The sequence below is a fragment of the Marmota marmota genome, unplaced genomic scaffold (assembly GCF_001458135.2).
Source record: "Marmota marmota marmota unplaced genomic scaffold, marMar, whole genome shotgun sequence".
In the NCBI taxonomy this organism is placed as follows: Eukaryota; Metazoa; Chordata; class Mammalia; order Rodentia; family Sciuridae; genus Marmota; species Marmota marmota.
In genome coordinates, this window is record NW_026000077.1 from 7,550,379 (window position 1) to 7,568,145 (window position 17,767).

General features: G+C 40.0%; 1 protein-coding gene across 1 annotated transcript in view; it reads right to left on the bottom strand.

Annotated features, from left to right (window-relative positions):
• Hmgcs2 (3-hydroxy-3-methylglutaryl-CoA synthase 2) overlaps positions 1 to 17,767 on the bottom strand; it is a 21,246-nt gene extending 3,479 nt beyond the window's left edge. Inside the window, exons 1-8 of the mRNA XM_015502258.2 lie at positions 17,595 to 17,767; positions 10,367 to 10,821; positions 7,358 to 7,483; positions 6,631 to 6,795; positions 4,679 to 4,841; positions 2,571 to 2,741; positions 1,286 to 1,392; positions 601 to 726 (exon numbers count right to left, since the gene is read on the bottom strand). Coding sequence (XP_015357744.1) covers positions 601 to 726; positions 1,286 to 1,392; positions 2,571 to 2,741; positions 4,679 to 4,841; positions 6,631 to 6,795; positions 7,358 to 7,483; positions 10,367 to 10,821; positions 17,595 to 17,698 — 1,417 coding nt within the window. The 5' untranslated portion in view covers positions 17,699 to 17,767. The remainder of the gene's footprint in view (positions 1 to 600; positions 727 to 1,285; positions 1,393 to 2,570; positions 2,742 to 4,678; positions 4,842 to 6,630; positions 6,796 to 7,357; positions 7,484 to 10,366; positions 10,822 to 17,594) is intronic.

Below are 17,767 nucleotides of genomic sequence, written 5' to 3' on the forward strand. Positions count from 1 at the left end.
TTCTTTTTTTTTTTTTTTTTTTTTTTTTTTGGTTTTTATGTTTGATGGAGAAAGGGGTCCATTGGGAGGAGATAATAATATTTGTTGATATTTGTTGATAATTTATTTAAGTCCATTAATTTATTGAATCTCTTTGAAAATCCTGCAGTTAGTGTGATTTTAGAAATGTGACATCTGAGAAAAGTTCAATAATTTTTCCCCAAAGACAAAGAGATAGTAAATGACACCGTTCAAGTTTAGATTTAGATATCTTGCTTTAAAGTCTGGGATCTTGCAACATTTAAACAGGAACATTTTCAAAGACTATTATAGCTTTCATGGGACAGCATTGACTGGTATGTGAGATGTGCATAGCTATAATCTGTGCTGAGAAGCACCATGCTGCCTCCTTCTTCTTTCCAACTCTGTCTTCTGCTTCCCCTGGGTGGGAGTTTTTACTCCTTTTAACAACATAGTTTGTCCTAATCATATGTCACAAAAGTCTGGACTGTGGCCCAGGATAAGCTAGATTTCTGGTGAATCCTGGATCCCCAGCTACTGGCATGGAACACGAGAGGACTTGCCTCTCCTCCTCCTCCTCTCTTCTGCCCTCTTCCTTACCCTTGTGGAAGAATTGCTCTCTTTGGTTCATAATTTCTGTGAATTCCTCGGGAGACATGCGTTTCCGAGAGGCAAGGCGTTTGGGCAGGTCTGATATGCTATTCACCAGTGTGTCTAGTGGGGAACCTGGGGAGCCAAAGCAAGATTGTTAGGCCTTCTTTACTGTCATCATACGCTAGAACAGTGCTTGGTTCTGTGGTAGCTTGCACCCTGGGGGAAGTGTCTTAGTGTCCCTTTGACTATCAGGAAATGATAAACAACACACAGGCAGACAAACTCACTTAGTTTAGGTTAGATCTTAGATGTGCTCGGATGTGTGTCCTGGATTATACCAATCATAAAGTAATCAACAAACACTTACTGGAGATCTCAAATCCAGCAACTTGTCTCTAGCTAGTTGCAACTAAACCACTATTAACTCTCGCGTAGACTATCACACAGGAATACTCTAACTGGTCTCCCTATACCCACCTTTATTCTTTCTCACCTAGTCTCTAAATAGTAGCTAGGGAAGTGCTGTAAATACATAAATTACACAAACTTACTCCCTTGCTTAAATATCTTCAATGGTCTTTTATTTGGTTTTAATCAAAACATAACAGCCTCCAGCAGGGGTGAGGCAGAAGATGGCTTCTTTCACGAGATGGATCTTGTCAGGAGTGGCTGATGAAGATCGAAGACTCACCTGGAGAAGCATCTTGGGACACTCGAAATGAAAAAAAACTTGCTGCTAAGCCAGAGCCATAGGAGAAGGCACCAATCCTGGAGCCAGCCAAGTCCTGAGCAGAGTGACTGCAGGGGAAAGAAATTAAAACAAATGACACGCCAGCATTATATTTGACACTTCAAATAAAAAAAACGATCTGCCTATCAGCCCAATCTTGTCCCCGTGTACCTCATGCAACTAGAAATGCACTCCTAGAGCTGCACACAAAGAGGGCCTTTTGGTAGATCCTGGGGACAGGCCCAGATGTAGGAAACCTTGCCAAAAGGAGAGCCAGCAAAATCCAAAACATATAAGGCACAAGGAGCACAACAGAATTTCAGGTGTAAAAGGAACTACTCCACTCTCATGATGACAAGCAGGATTCAGTGAAGGTGCATCCAGGTGGAAGCAGGCCCCTGGACTCACCCTTAAGGCTCCCAGTTGACTGGTAATGGACTCAGATTTTTGATCACCCCCATCAGTAAAAATTTAATCAAGCTCCCCCATAAATATTTTTTTTCTATGTCATATGCAATGTTTTCCTATAAACCTCATAAAAGAGAAAAGAAAAACAGCTAACATTTGAGTCTGCTGAGAATTGTAGTTTTGTTTTTAGACGCCCCCCAAAATGTAGTTTTTATTCTCATTCAAACTTTAAAAGCAGGTATTGTTATACATATTTCACAGGTATGGAAAGTGAGACACATACAGTATTACTTTTTTGGTTGTTTTTGCTGCTTTTTTTGAAACAAGGTCTCTACGTTGCCCAGGTCCCCTGACCTTGAACTCCTGGGCTCAAGCAATCCTCCTGCCTCAGTATGGCAAGTAGCTGGAACTATAGGAATAAGTCACCATGCCTGACCCAAGTTAAGTATTGTTTTCAAGGTCGAAGTTTCTAGATTTGAATCCAGGTTGTGGGCTCTAAAGCTAGAGCCTATTAACCCATAATTTCTCCTAAATACAGAGTACATAAGTAAATGAAATGAAAATATGTACCCAACTTCTATTTTTGTGCTATGCCCAAGGAGATCTTATATAGCAATCCCTTGCAATACACTTTGGAGATCACTATTTAACACAAATAGTAAGTCTGCCTATACAGACTCCTTCAAAGCAAGTTTCTTTCATCTTCTTTCCTTCTTCCTTTCCTCCCACTTCTCTCCCTTCTTTCCTTTTAAGTCTGAACCAGAAGAGGAACTGGATTTGGTTGTCTCCTCAGACCAGGGGATAGGAGAGTATGAGGTGGGCCAGAAGAAGTACTCACTGGGACAGAAGTGAGGCCAGGCACCCGTACAGGGATGAGGTGTACATGTTCCCATTGTGTGTGGAAAGGTAAAGGGAGGCCTTGGTTTTTTTGTTGAATGTGTCCAGAGAGGCCTTTAGAAGTGCTTTGTCCAGGTCCTTGTTGGTGTAGGTGTCTTCCAGCTTTAGCTCCCTGGAGGGAGCAGAGGTAGTAGTTCAGAGGTCACAGGAGGGGAGAGGGTACAAAGGGGAAAGAAACAGCGCCTGGAAAGGAGGCTTTGTGGTACGTATTTTTATTGCAATACTCAGACATACAGAAAATCTCAAAGAAAACACAGCACTAACAGTTCTACTATTCATAGAATTTATGGCTTATTTTTCTTGTGGAATCAATTTCTCCTTTCATAAAAGTCTATTAGAAAATCAGGAATAAAATCATATGACACATTCTGTTTAGCAAGCCTTCTTAACTCAGGATATATAGTTAGCAAACAATCATAAGCTTTGTCCATTCATTTTTGTACATTTACTAAGTATCTTCATATACAGGGAGAGAAGGGAAAGAACATCTTTATATATATTATGGCCAACCTCTATGACAGATGCATTCTCTAAATCAATCTGTGTTGTATCATTTTCCAGGGGAGGAAATTGTTATATAGATTTAGATATTTATAATATAGATATATACATATAGACAGGTATGGATTGATATATATATATATAGATATATAGATAGATTTAATTTGTTTATATATGTGTGTGTGTGTATGTGTGTGTCCATGGCATTAAATCACCTTCTATAACATTATCATTATTATTCTTGTTGCTATTATTTGGAGCTGGAGATTGAACAAAGGGCCTTGCATATGCTAAGCACACTGAGCTATACCTCCAGTCCTATAACATTATTTTTAAGCATTGTAGGGTCCATGACAAGGTATATCCTACTTTAACCAATCTCCCTACTCCTGTTCCTCACTAGTTAAAATATTACAGTGAATAGCTACATGCTCTTTTAACATATGGAATTAATAAGACAACAACTATGCACATCTATCTATAAGACTTTTTGCTCCATGTTCTCCATTACTCCTCAAAATATTGTATCAGTTTCCAATTCACTGTTATTCGTTTTCCCATAGCCTCATCAGTTCTAGGTATTCAGATTTTTTAAAGACCATGGTAACCTGCTTACATTTTTTTTTACTATTAAGCATAGACATTTTAAAATATGATGATATGCATTTCTTCTTTGAGGAAATTTTTTGTTCATATCTTTTGTTCATTATTATTGATGAGATCTTTATATATTAAAGATATTAAGCCATTCTCTTTTGTATATGTGACACTTTGTTTTGATAGGACTGGTCTCAGAAGCTGTGCTTGTGCTAATTCTGATGTTTTAGTGTCAGGTTTTGTAGTAGTAAGCAATTGAGGAAGATGTGGGTATTTCAAAACTTGACATAAACAGACACCAAGAAGAGAAAGATTCCCTCCTCAGTGAGAATTTTCATACCACAGATATACGTCTTTTCTAAATACCATAGAGTAGAGTGCCGATAAATAGCATTTTTTTCCTGCTTTTTGACATCTAGGGGGTGAGCTGAATTATGTTCATTTTGTAGATGAGAAATTGAGGCACAAGCAAGACATTAAGACAAGTGAGAATGGGACCTTACACCTGGGTTACCATCCTGTTCTATGATTATTTGCTTCCGTGCATCTGTGTCTATGTAGACTATGAGATTCCCTCCTAGGAAAGGATCATGGAGTCACAGTAAGTACAATGTCTAGCACATATCACATGTTCAGAAAATATCTATCAATTGAATAAATGGCCACACTCCGTTTCCCCATCCCCTTTTCTTATTCTCTTTGGCTTCTTTTAGTCACTAGATGCAGAGGTGCAGGTAAACCCTGGATGCTCCCCTCAGATAACCCAAGGAGGGCCCCATGCAGATTTAGCCCACCTCTCTCTCCACGTCAGAGCCTGACAGCCTCTCTGTTGCACTGTAGGATTGCCATTTGCTCCCCCACAATAATGCCTGTAGTCCAGACTCAGGGAGTGGGGAGTCCTCCCCTTGGCTCACCCCTTGCCAGCCTCCTGGCTCCCCATAAAGGGCTTACCTAAAGGCCTCCAGCCCCTGATATAAAGCCTGGGTGTCACCACTGGATGATCGGAAGTCATTGAACATCAGGCGAGCCAGAGATTTCTGGACCATCTTGCAAAAGGGTGTGTGAAAGATCATATACTGTAAATCATCCAGGGTGAAAGGCCGGTAGATGCCAGCTGGAAAAGTAAGTGTGACAGCAAGGAGGTGACATGATGATGCACCACTTAGATCTACTCTCTGAGCTCTAACTGTCCAAAGGACTCTAAGCCTCCCAGGGAACTAGCTCCTACCTCCAGCACATGCACATAAAGCTTGTTCTATTATTATTATTATTATTATTATTATTATTATTATTATTATTTTGTTACCAGGGATTGAAACCAGAGGTGCTTTACCACTCAGCCACATCCCCAGCCCTTTTTATTTTTGAAACAGGGTCTCTCTAAATTGCTTAGGCTGGCCTCAAACTTGCAATCTTCTTGCCTCAGCCCGTGAGTCACTGGGATTATAGGTGTGCACCACTGCATTCAGCTATTCGCTTATCTTACATGTATTATTATGTGAAAGAAGGGAAAGAAAGGTCTTTGTGTCTACCATTGCTAACCTCTATGGCAGATGCTGTCACTAAATCAACATTGTGTTGTATCATTTTCCAGAGAAACAATCTCTAAGTTATTAAGTGATATGTCCAGGGCCATTCCACTGGAAAAAGGTTGGTTTTGAATTCTGGCTCAGGTATCTCAGCTTGTATACTACAGTCTGTCCCTCTTATTCTAAATAGGAGGATAATGCAACTTCTGCCCTTAAGGAAGTTTAAAGTTCAGTGCTATGATTCAAAGCAGCATCCATTCAAACTTCTTATAAGAACAAGGAGCAAAATTAAAATGCCATAAGAATCTAAAAGAGATGAGAGCAATTAGTCAACAGCAATTTTATAGTGGATGGGCAAAGGTAAAGACGAGTCAACTCCTTACCCATGGGTATCACCTGTGGTAGGCAGTACCCATCCAGGTCAGTGGAAAGGAACAAAAAAGAAGTTGCGCTCTGATGCTTAAGTTCATGTCTTCTCTCACCTTAAACCTGTTTTTACCAACGCCCATTTAGCTATAACTAAACTGGTAATAATACTTTTTCAAAAAGTGGATTTTTCTGCATTTAAAAAAATACTCATTTTCTGATTATCAAAGCAAGTGCATATTTTTAACAGGAAAATTCAGAAAGTATTCAGGTGAATATAAAAAAAATCAACCTGTAATGTCATCCTCCAGAGAAAAATCACTGGTAACACTTAATATTTTTAAAATGTAAGTAAGACTTTTCAACATCAATCAAACTACAAACTAGAAACCAAACCAGGCACAGTGGCGCACGTCTATAATCCCAGCAGCTCAGGAGGCTGAGGCAGGAGGATTATAAATTCAAAGCCAGCCTCAGCAACTTAGTAAGGCCCTGAGCAACTTAAAAGAGGTGAGAGCAATTAGTCAACAGCAATTTTACACTGGATGGGCTAAATATCTCAAAATAAAAAAATAAAATGTTCTGGGTATGTGGCTCAGTGGTTAAGTACCTCTGGGTTCAACAAACAAACAGAAAACTACAAACCAAGAATCAAATCACACCTGACTTAAACAGAAATAAATCCCAATCCCAGAAGGATGTGGCCACTCTTTCTTACGAGTATCTTCCCAGATAGGGGACGCACTGGTTTCATATTTGTGGCTTTAGCCCTGGATTGCTTATTTTATTAATTTTTTAACCTTAAGTTATAGGCAATTTTGTACTTGAATTTGAATGACCTTCAAATGGATTTTTGCACAGACCCAGGAAGAGTCTAGAAGGGGATTTAAAATATTTTTCTTGACATCATTTTCAGGGAAGGAGAAAAGAAACCTAATCTTAAGCTTTTTACACACTCTTGGCTCATGGAAATAGAGCCCCCCGCTTTCTGCTCTCTGAATCCCTTACCTTGCTTCCACTGTTTTTGGATTTTCTGGCGGTATGATGTGTAACATCGATCCAAGGCCCTCAAGTAGCACTGGATGGACAGTTTCCCGTCCACCATCGGGTACTCTGAGGCCAAATTCGGCTTGTAGAAGTCATATGCATTCTCCATATGGGTTCCCCTAAGCCCTGTAAAGGCACACAGAGGGCTTCAGAGACCACACAGTGCAGGTCACCTTACACAGAAAGGATGGGAGAACCATGTGAAAGGATCTCCCTGTGTTTTATTCGTCTCCCCTGCCAAGACCATGCCTACTCAAATCTCTTACATATTCCAAAGGAGCTGAAAGACCGTTGTCTTTACATAAATAAGGTTTACAGTTCCCTCACTCCATCTATGTGGGCTTATGAAAACCTGGAATAGAAGTCAGAATTCTCAAAGGAAGACTTACTTCGTATCCAGTTCTCTTCTTTCTTGCCAATACCCAGTTTAGTTCCCTAGGTTTTCTTCATCAGCATCTGCACCACTCATTGCATGCATCATTATCCTAACGCACGATGATGCAGAAGAAGAAACCTCTCTGATTCCCCTTTTCTCTTCCTCCCCACCTTCTGCTCCCAAGAACAGAATTTTGGAGGCAGGCGACACTATCCTCAAACCCATACCACTTCCCTGAGTAGCAATTTGGGATTAGGATCTATGGGTTTGGCTATGCCATGCACAACCTCTTGGTTACAGATTACTACAAACCTTGCTCCAGGGCTAGAGGGGCCTTGGGCCCAATCAGCATTGCCACAGCTCCAGCCCCACCTGTGGGGCGAGCATTACCATTGGGATAGACGGCGATGTCTCCACAGACCACCAGTGCATAGCGACCTGCAAAGACAGGCAAGAAGTCATTTTATCACTGACAAATCTAGAATAGACTGAGTGCCTACCATGTGCCAGGCACAAATTTAGGAACTGGAAATAGAGGAAACAAAACAAAACAAAAAATTCCCAATCCTATGAAGTTTATACTGTAGCAAAACTCATGATGGATTTGAAATGCAAAGTCAAAACTCAGTGGCCTTGCATTCTAGCTGCTGAATGCTCATTTATTCAGAATTCTGCTCCTGAATTTAATAAAAAATTATTTACTGGCACTTGTGGAGACAACTTAGGTTCATATCAATCACCTTATAACCCTCCACAATCCTGAACTATCTCCCAAATCATAGAAGGAAGGCCAAGAAATAGGGAGGGAAACTAACATTTAAAATACCAGCTAGACAAAAGTTACCTTTAAACAGTTCTTCAAAACGCCTAATGAGGCGGTTATATCTACATTCATGGATGAAGATGTTGCCCTCCAAAAACATTAAGTAATTTGTCTCAGGTCGACATATATAGAATTCAAGAGTCAAACCAAGTTCTGACTGGATCCTAAAACCATGTACCCTGAAGAGTTTATGTTGAATAACCACAATTCCTGCAAATAATTCACAGTACCTAACTCTGTGACAGAATATTATTCATTCCACTCTTATCCAATAGAAGTACTGTCATCAAAAGTCAAATCTAGGGCTGGGAATATAGCTCAGTTGATAAGAGTGCTTGCCTTGCATGCACAAAGCTGTGGGTTCAATCCCCAGCACCACAAAAAAAAAAAAAAAAATCAAAACTATAGGACAGACATGTTAGGGATTTTAGTGTTCTATCTAACCCATGAGTAAGCCCCCAACATTCACCCCAATCCTGTGTTGGAAACAAGATTTTCATATAATTTAAACCTCACGATAATCCTATATAGCAGATATAATAAACTCCTCTTTATAGGTGAAGAAACTGAGGCCCTAAGAACTTCAGTCACTTGTCCAAAACCACATAGCTAAATGGTAAGATAAAGATTCAGAGTGAGGATACCTACCCACATTCGTGAAGTCCAAGGACCTTCTCTTAAGAATCAAAACAATCCCAACAAAAAGTTTTGCTTTTCCCCCCGAGTAGTGTGTGTACATGTGTGTGTATATGTGTTTACACACACATATGTATTCATGTATATATATATTTCCACATACATTGTGCAAAATTGAGAAACTATAGGCAAAAACTTAGAAACAATTCAGAAAAACACTAGAATCTGACTACCTAAAAAGCAATACTTCTATCAGAAACAAAGTAAAAAGAAAATAACTTGTAAAATATTTACAAGATTTACAAACAACAATACCTATTTTCCTTCATTTATAAAGGTCTTAAAACAATGGCCTGTAATACTGTAAAAAATATTCAAGGTATCTTATAATACGAGAAAAGCAAATAGAAATCACTATGATTTTAATTATTAAATTGACAAAGTTGAAAAGGCTTGAAAACATGTATTGTAGAAATGCAGTTTAACCCAATATTTTGTAGATCAATTTGGTACATTTTAAACAAACCTTTAAATAGATATATCCCACAATTCAACTTTTGGAATTCTATTTTTATACCATACTTCTGCATGTAAAGCTATTGTAAAGTGTTAAAAAACTTTAATTATAAAACTTTAATTATAAAAATCTAAATATCCATCAGTATAAAATGAATTAAATAAAGTTTGCCATATCCATCAATAGAATATACTATGTAGCTTTTTTGAAAATGATGCAGCCAGGCACAGTGGCGCACGCCTGTAATCCCAGCAGCTTGTGAGGCTGAGGCAGGAGGATGGCGAGTTCAAAGCCAGCCTCAGCAACAGTGAGGCACTAAGCAACTCAGTGAGACCCTGTCTCTAAATAAAATACCAAATAGGGCTGGGGATGTGGCTCAGTGGTCCAGTGCCCCTGAGTTTAGTCCCCAGTAACCGGCCCCCCCTTCAAAAAAGAAAGAAACTTCTAAACTCCTATCAACATCAAAATTTTATGATTATTCTTATAATAATTAACGTTTACAATGGTTCTCAAGGTTTTTAGTCCTAGTTTTAAGCTCAGCAAACAGAGTACCTTGATGGGCAAGTTACTATGTTTCATATACATATGGATTATTTTATTCAAAGTTTCTTACCAGCCCTGCAAGGCAGATAGGCAAATAAGAACCCTGAGGTTCCAAGAGGTGAAGGGATTTGTCAGCAATTACTGAGAGAGCTAGGGTTTCCAACTTTCATCTTGTACTGTTTCCCTTTGTGATTTTTGTCCTATCACAACTGGTGGTATTCCTCCAGTTTAGCTTTGAGGGAAGATATAAATAAGACACAAGGTATTGTTAATAAATTAAGCAAAATCAATATCCTAGGAGTCAAGCAAGAGAGAAAGAGCAAAATATTATGCTAACAGTTTTTCCTGTGATTCTCTGCCATAGAATTTTTTTCTCTACTATATAAATTTGTATGAACCTTTCACCATCACCAATCTCTCAGAGACTTAGGAAATATTTAAGAGAAATAGGTACAGTAAAGGGAGAAATATATTGGATTGGATTTGTGTCTTGCCTCTGCTCTCCCTGCAGGTTAGCTATCAGATCTTTCATTTTATTGTCTGAGATGTAACACCCACATCCTCCTCTGCTGTAAGGAGTAAATGAACAGCTATGTGAACTCGATACCTGACTAACTGTATAAAGCTATCCACGTCTAAGTGGTTATTTACACTGTGGCTGTTGGATGATAGCGGCAGCTATGTGAATGAGTTATCTTTCCCTCCTGAGATGAAGCCCCCTGAGGAATTAAGAACAAATCTAATAAAATTCAGCCTCCAACCCAAGCTCCTTTCTTACATAATGCCCCTGGAAGGCACTTACCATCCCAGTAGCTGGACTCCATCCAGTTGGCAGCATTGAAGAGGGAGGCAGTGCCACCATAGCATGCATTGGTGGTATCTATGCCCTCAATGTCAGTGTTGCCAGAATCCTGGAAGAGTTCCATGAGCACTGTCTTGACAGCCTTGGACTTGTCAATGATGGTCTCCGTGCCCACTTCCAGCCGGCCCACAGCATCCCATGGGAGCTGTGTGCGCTCCATCAGCCGCTGTACCACTGTCAGACAGAGGGAGTTGATGTCCTCCTGGACTGAGCAAAAGCCCATATGAGTTTGGCCCAAGCCCACTGTGTACTTCCCTGCCTCCACATTGTTGTACTTCTCCAAGTCAGTCTGGTCCACGTATTGGGCTGGGAAGTAGACCTCCATGGCAAGGATGCCCACATCTTTTGGCCAAGTATCTGTTTTGGCCAGGGGGACGGCAGAGAGACTGGAAAACCTGTGGTGAAGACAGCAATCATAATTCCTCTAATAGTCTGCAGCCAATTTCCTCAAGAAACAGTATTATAGCAACCATTAAATTCATGTTTTAGTATGTTTTGAAGCTATGTTATCAAATGAGTAAAAGTTTAGTATTTTCTGTTGAATTAATACTTCTACTAGGGAGGTGACATCATCAAGATGGTTGACTAGGAGTACATGGGTGCTTCCCTCTACAAGGAAAAACTATAGCAATTTTATGGGCATATTTTAGATAGAAGAATGCTAGTGTGAAATGGGAATGTGGCAAAGACATTGCAGAGCATGGAGATACATGATAACCTTATGAAGAGGGGAACTAAACAATAGCACCTATCTTTCTATCCACCCTGAACAAAGAGGGCTTTTACTCAGTGGGGAAAGGGTAAGCAGGAGGCAACCAGAAATCCTAACTCATCTTATGATATTTGCTATTGGAAAAGTCTGTAGCCCTTGCAGACTCTTAGCCAAGTGTATGGCATTGCTGGTTTATTACACTCCTATATTGCCCCAAAGAAAGAGCCCCATTCACACAGTGCCTTCCCTCACCCATGCTCCTGCTGCATAGTGTTACCTTGAGATCCTGCCCAATTCAGGTTCTATGAAACTGCTGGGCAACTGCCCCCATCAGCTTGGCCAGCCCAATCCAGTTAAACAGCTGTGTGGCCCTGTTTACCCACTTTCAGCCCTAGGAAGCAGATGGGTAAATAGTCATCCCTAAGTGGCTCATCTCACAAAGGCCCTGGGAAGCAGCCAGGTGGCCCTACCTATCTTCCTGAAGCCCTCAAGAAATAGTTGAGAAGTTCAGCTGAGCTCACTAAAACCCTGAGAAGCAGATAAGCAGACTGGAGATCACATAATGACATCCATAGCCTTTAGCCCTTACAGGTGCCCTGTCTGGGCTCACTGGTACACTGCTCAGGTCTTGTGTAGTCATCAGATATTGGCAAGCAACCCACCTCACTTCTGAACATGCAGTGCCACACATGCCTCGCCCCTGCAGAGTGAACTTGTCCCCACATCATCTGTGGAAACTAACAGAAGCCCCCCACACCACCACACACACACAGAGCACCAAACCTAGAGCTGCTCCTTACCTAAGAAAGCAGCATTCCATCTAATGATATGATCCTGTAACTGCTTTAGCCCAATGGTATCACTGACATTAATTACAGCTGATGAAGCTACAATAGTCACTACATTAAAGTGCCCACCTGGAACCAACCCAGTTCAGCATATCTAACCAATACCATGTGACACACAATGAGGAGAAAGTCTTTTACCATGAAAGTCACAGTTTCTTGATCCACCAGATGCACAAATACCAATGTAGGGACACTGGAAGCATGAAAACCAAGGTAATGTGACATGTGTAGAGGAACAAAATAACTCTGGAAACAAACCCCAAAGAAAAGGAAAATAATGAATTGCCTGAAAAAGAATAAAAAACAATGATTTTTAAGGAAACTTTATGAGATACAAAAGAATATAGACAATTCAATGAAATTAGAGAGATAATTCATGACATAAATGAGAAATCCAACAAAGAGGTAAGATCGTTTAAAAAAACCCAAAGGAGAATATTGGAGCTAAAAATAGAAAAATATAATTGAGAGCCTCAACAGCATAATAGTGAGAAGAAATAATGTAATAATTTCTGAACCTGAAAATACAGGTCTTTTAAAATAACACAGAGAAGAAGAAGGAGGGGGAGGAAGAGGAGGAGGATGAGAGGAAGAAGAAGGATGAGGAGGAGGAGAAGGAGGAGGAAGAGAAACAAAAATTAATGAAGAAAGCCTTTGAGACTTATGTGATGTATATGCCAGCAAACTTTTGCATTATGGGTGTTCCAGGATAAGAGACAAGAAATGACCCAGGAAATCTATTCTATAAAATGAAACTGACAAAATCTTGGAAAACATGTGAGTGTTCAGATTCAGAAAACTCAAAGCACCCCTAGTGGATTGGACGAAAACACACACACACACACACACACAAACAAACAGCAAGAGAAATGTGTCAAGTTACATATAAGGAAGTCTCCATTAGACCAAAAACATATTTCTCAGCAGAAACATGAGCTAGAGAAATCTGATAAATTGCCAACCAAATGTACTATAACCAGCAAAGGTATCCTTCAAAAGGGGAAAAAAATAAAGTCTTTCCAAACAACAACAAAACTTGAGTGTATTTATCACCACCAGATTAGCCCCATAAAGAATGCTGAAGAGAGTCCTACACTAGAAGTGAAGTGATAACCACTACTATGAAAATATCCAGAAGTACAAAACTTCATAGTAGAGCAGATACACAAAAGAGAATAAAACCCTATCAATATGGAAAAACATCAAACAATAGACAAAATGACCAGAAAAAATTAACAAAATGTTTTTGCTTATCAACGGTAACCTTGAATGGAAATATTTAATTTCTAAATTAAAAGATATAGACGGGCTGAATAGATTTAACAAAACCAAAATTCAATGATATGCTCTGTAAAAGAAACTCTCTTCACCAGGAAATACACAAATCAACTGACTGTGAAAGCATAGAAAAAGATGTACAATGTAAATGGAAACCAAAACTAATCAGGAAACCAAAATTACCAGATGGAACTGACTATAAGTCAAAATTTGTAGAAAGTGCTATCGAGGCTCACTATACAATAAGGGAATCAATTCAATAAGAGGAGATAATTTTGAATATATATGAACCCAATTCAGGAGCACTCAGTTGTATAAAGCAAACACTATTAGATCAAAAAGGAGAAATCGACTATAACACAACAATAATGGGCAACTTCACCTCCCCACATTCATCCATGGACAAATGACCCAGACAAAAAAAAGGGAACAAAGAAACAACAGAGTTAAAACTAGACTATGGCCCAAATAAATTTAAGACACATTTATAGGATATTTTGGCTGCAGAATACACATTCTTCACATCAGTATCTGGCACATTCTCCAGGGTAGACCTTTATTATAAGCAAACAAAATCAGTCTTAATGAATTCAAAAAACTTGAAATCATAGCACGTATCTTCTCTAACCACATGGAATAATACTAGAAATCAACAGCAGGAGGCTCCTTAGAAATTGTAAAACTACATGGAATAATACTAGAAATCAACAGTAGGAGGCTCCTTAGAAATTGTACAACTACATGGAAATTAAACAACATTCTCTTGAATGAGCAGTAGGTCAATGGAGAAATCAAAAGGGAAATTTTAAAATTTCTTGAAACAAATGAAAATGAAAATATACAGCAAGAGTGGTGCTAAGGATAACGTTTACAGCAATAAATGCCTACATCAAACCAACAGAAATATTCCAAATGAACAACCCAATGACACAACTGAAGAAATTGGGGAGGCAATAACAAACCAAACCCTAAATTAGATATCGAGAGCAGAAATAAGTGAAATAAAGACTTAAAAAAATACAAAAGATGAATAAAACATAGAGTTGGTTTTTTGGAAAGAAAAATAAGATTCACAAACCTTTAGCTAGACTAACCAAGAAAAAATAGAGAAGACCCAAATAAATAAAATCAGAGATGGAAAAGAAGATATCACATCGAACACCACAGGAATACAAAGGATCGTTAGGGATTATTATGAACATCTACAGGTCAACAAACTGGAAAACCTAGAACAAACTGACAAATTTCTGGACACATACAACCTACTAAAATTGAACCATGTGGACTAAGAAAACCTGAAGAAACCAGTTTCAAGTAATAAGGATGAATAAGTAGTAAAAAGTCTCCCAACAAATAAAAAATCCATACTTGGCTTCACCATTAAATTTTATCAAAACTCCAAAAGAGAACAATGTCACTCAGTTTTTAAAATGTCACTCTTATTACTTCCCCCTTTCCTCCTTTTTTCTTTTTCCCACTCAAGAACATAATCACCATTTTCCTGCTCTTTAAGGACATTTTCTGCTTATTCCATCCTGTCTGCTTTTGGGGACACTCAACCCAGGGCTGACAGACAATAGTGAACCAGACATCCTGTGTGCCCAGGAAGAGGCAGACATTGTCACAGATCAACACATAGTGGAGCAAGCCACCTGCAAGATCACAGAGGGCAGAGAGAAAAATGGGGGTCAGTAGAAGAGGGAAGAGAATCTGTTTCCTTTCTGGACCCAATACATTTCTCTTCAGCCTGACTCTCCAATTCTCTTGGTGAAAAATCTGAAGTTTCTCCTCCCAGCTGCAAGTGTAGAGCTCACCAAGTCCACTTCCCACAGGCTCCCGTGGGGAAAGCACTTGAGCACTGGACACTTCAGTGACACTCTTTACTGTACAGATGGTGAAATCAGGGCACACCTTGGTGAAATCATGTGCTCAGGGGAACATCATAGTTTTTCATGTGTTAGAAATATTCCATCCCTTCACTTCCTTGGGTTCCTGACTTATAACATTATCTCTATGCCGTAAGAGCTGTAGCTTATATTAAATGGTTCTATTCCTCATTTCAGGATTCTGTGCCTCTGGAAGCACCAGATTCAGGAAGGTCACTTTGAGGGACTGCTGGGAGGCAAAGCTGGATCCTGTGATCACAAGACAGCAGGCAAAGTGATAACATGCTCATCAATATCTGTCAGGACAGGTTTGCAGTTCATTTATCTGCCCTATTTATTTGGTGCCCCCCAAATAAATGGAATTTGTACTTTCAAATATTTATGGAGGAGCTTCCCAGTACCTAGGAGCTAATGGTTAGCCAGCCCTTGAAGCTGCCAACCTGGCTGGCTTTCCCCAGCTTCCTTCTCACTCTGCCTCTCCTAGGCTGACTTCCTTCCTCTTTTCCCAACTAGCAATCTGTGGCTCAAGGAGAATTTCCAAGAACCAGTCATTTGGTATCTTTGTAATTGTCTTAGTAGGACAATTTCTGGACATGGATTTCAGAGGCTTGAAAACAAAGATTATTTCAAGGTTTCCAGAAGCATCAGGACATTGGAGTGAAGAGTGTCCTTCTAATCTTGCATTTTCTCTGCGAAATAATCACTCTAATTTAAAATCTGTTTGTTCTGGTTTCACTTCCTTCAAGAACGTGCACCAAACCTTTCTTCCTTTACTCCATCTTGCCTCCTTCAAAATGAACTATTACAGGCCAGGCACTCTGCTGGCCTGGGGGTAAAGGGGTTGTATAAAAAAGAGGACAAGGTTCATGATGATGTCCTTTATCCGGCAAGAAATGAGATGAGCAGGTGAATAACCCAACTACCAGGTGGAATGTGGTGAGGACCACAAAAAAAAGATATGGGCAAAATCCTGCAGTTCAAAGGAAGCAGAGATTTGCATGGGTGGGAAGATAAGGAAAGGCTTCATGAGAGAGGCTGTATTTGAGATCAGCCCTGGTGGATGGGGAAGTTTCTGCTGATGAAGAATTGGAAGGAGATGAAAGGGTCGTTGTCACAGCAGGGGCAATGGAACAGACTAGGGAACCTGGAGAGGAGGGTGGGTAGGGGAGGAGGGAACAATAGTGAGAAACATAAGACAGTTGGGGCCATGACCTTGCTTAACTTCTTTAGAAGCAGAGAAGCAGGTACTAAGGCAGGAATAGTTCTTGGGTTGGACTTAAAACTGAACAGGTTGGATTAGAGGAGCTAGATATTTGGAGAAAATGTGACCCATTATGAGCATTCTTGGTATTAGTTCAGACCACAGATAATGGAGTTAGATGCAAATGAGGATTCTAAGAGTTTGAGTCAAAGATATCTGAACACTGAGGACTGAGGTTTGTCTTTTGGTTACTGGCCAACTGTTGCTTATTGAAATAGGCAAACCCATGCTAATTGCTTCTCTACAAATACAGAGACAAGTTAAATTCTGAGCTGGGGTATGTAATGGTTTGGCAAAGGTGGGTGGGATAGGAGGGATGTAAATGATGATGAAGTCATGAGGAAAATAAGGGGGCTAATGAGCATTAGCCTCTCCCCCCACCATATCCATGTATGCAGGTTCCCAGTGTCAGGTAAGAGAAGACACTAGCACAAAATCTTTTTTCTACGTGTTCAGTATGTATGGAGTGCTGAGTAAAAATTCAAGAAAAGATAGGGCTAGTCCTGAGATGTAGTTGATGATTTGGGGACTCGATAATAACACACAGTTGGCTGGAAGCCCAAGGCACTAACTACAGCTGTTACCATCATCACTGGGAGATTGCAGACACTTAGAAGAGACTGAGTAGATATCTACAAAGAAAAGAAATATGTGTATTCTTCTTGCCCAAGCACATGCATGCACACACGTAAACAAGTTACATGCTTTATCTTTACATTTCATTTCCCCCTTGTATAAAATTAGAGCACCAAGAAGCACAGCTTCTTATCCTCAGTCCACTTTGCATTTTGCTGAAGCAACTTAAATTCAGTGGTCTTACTAATATGGTAGTTGCATAATCCTGAGGGGCTTGTCAGGAGCAGGACAGGGGTAGTAGTCAAAGAGTAGAGGAGAGGAGAGAGAGACGTGGATCCTGATACTGATAATTTTGCTGTTTGTTGCAGCTGGCAGGGTAAACGATGCTATTGTCCCCAAACAGCATGTGTCAGGGGTTTGGGGTCCTCCAATTCTAGAGTAGAAATGGACCTGTCTGTTTAAGGATGAGGTAACTGAGACGCTGATAAACTGCTTCTCTAAGGCTGTGCACAAATCTTGCCAACTTTTGACTGGGATTCTAGTAATCTTTTGACAGATTACTTCTCAAACAGTAATCTGTTCAGACCCTGGGGAGAAGGCGACTCACCTTTGGTGGGCTGCTGGGAGCAGGCGAGCAGGTGTGAGGGAAGCCTCCTGCATCACTCTTCCCACCTGCAAGACCCGCCTCACTGGAGTCAACAGCCGCTGCATTTCCAGAGAAGCAAGCAGACAAGCTAACAGTTCACAGTCCTTGGGAGAGATGCCCAGCAAAGATTGGTT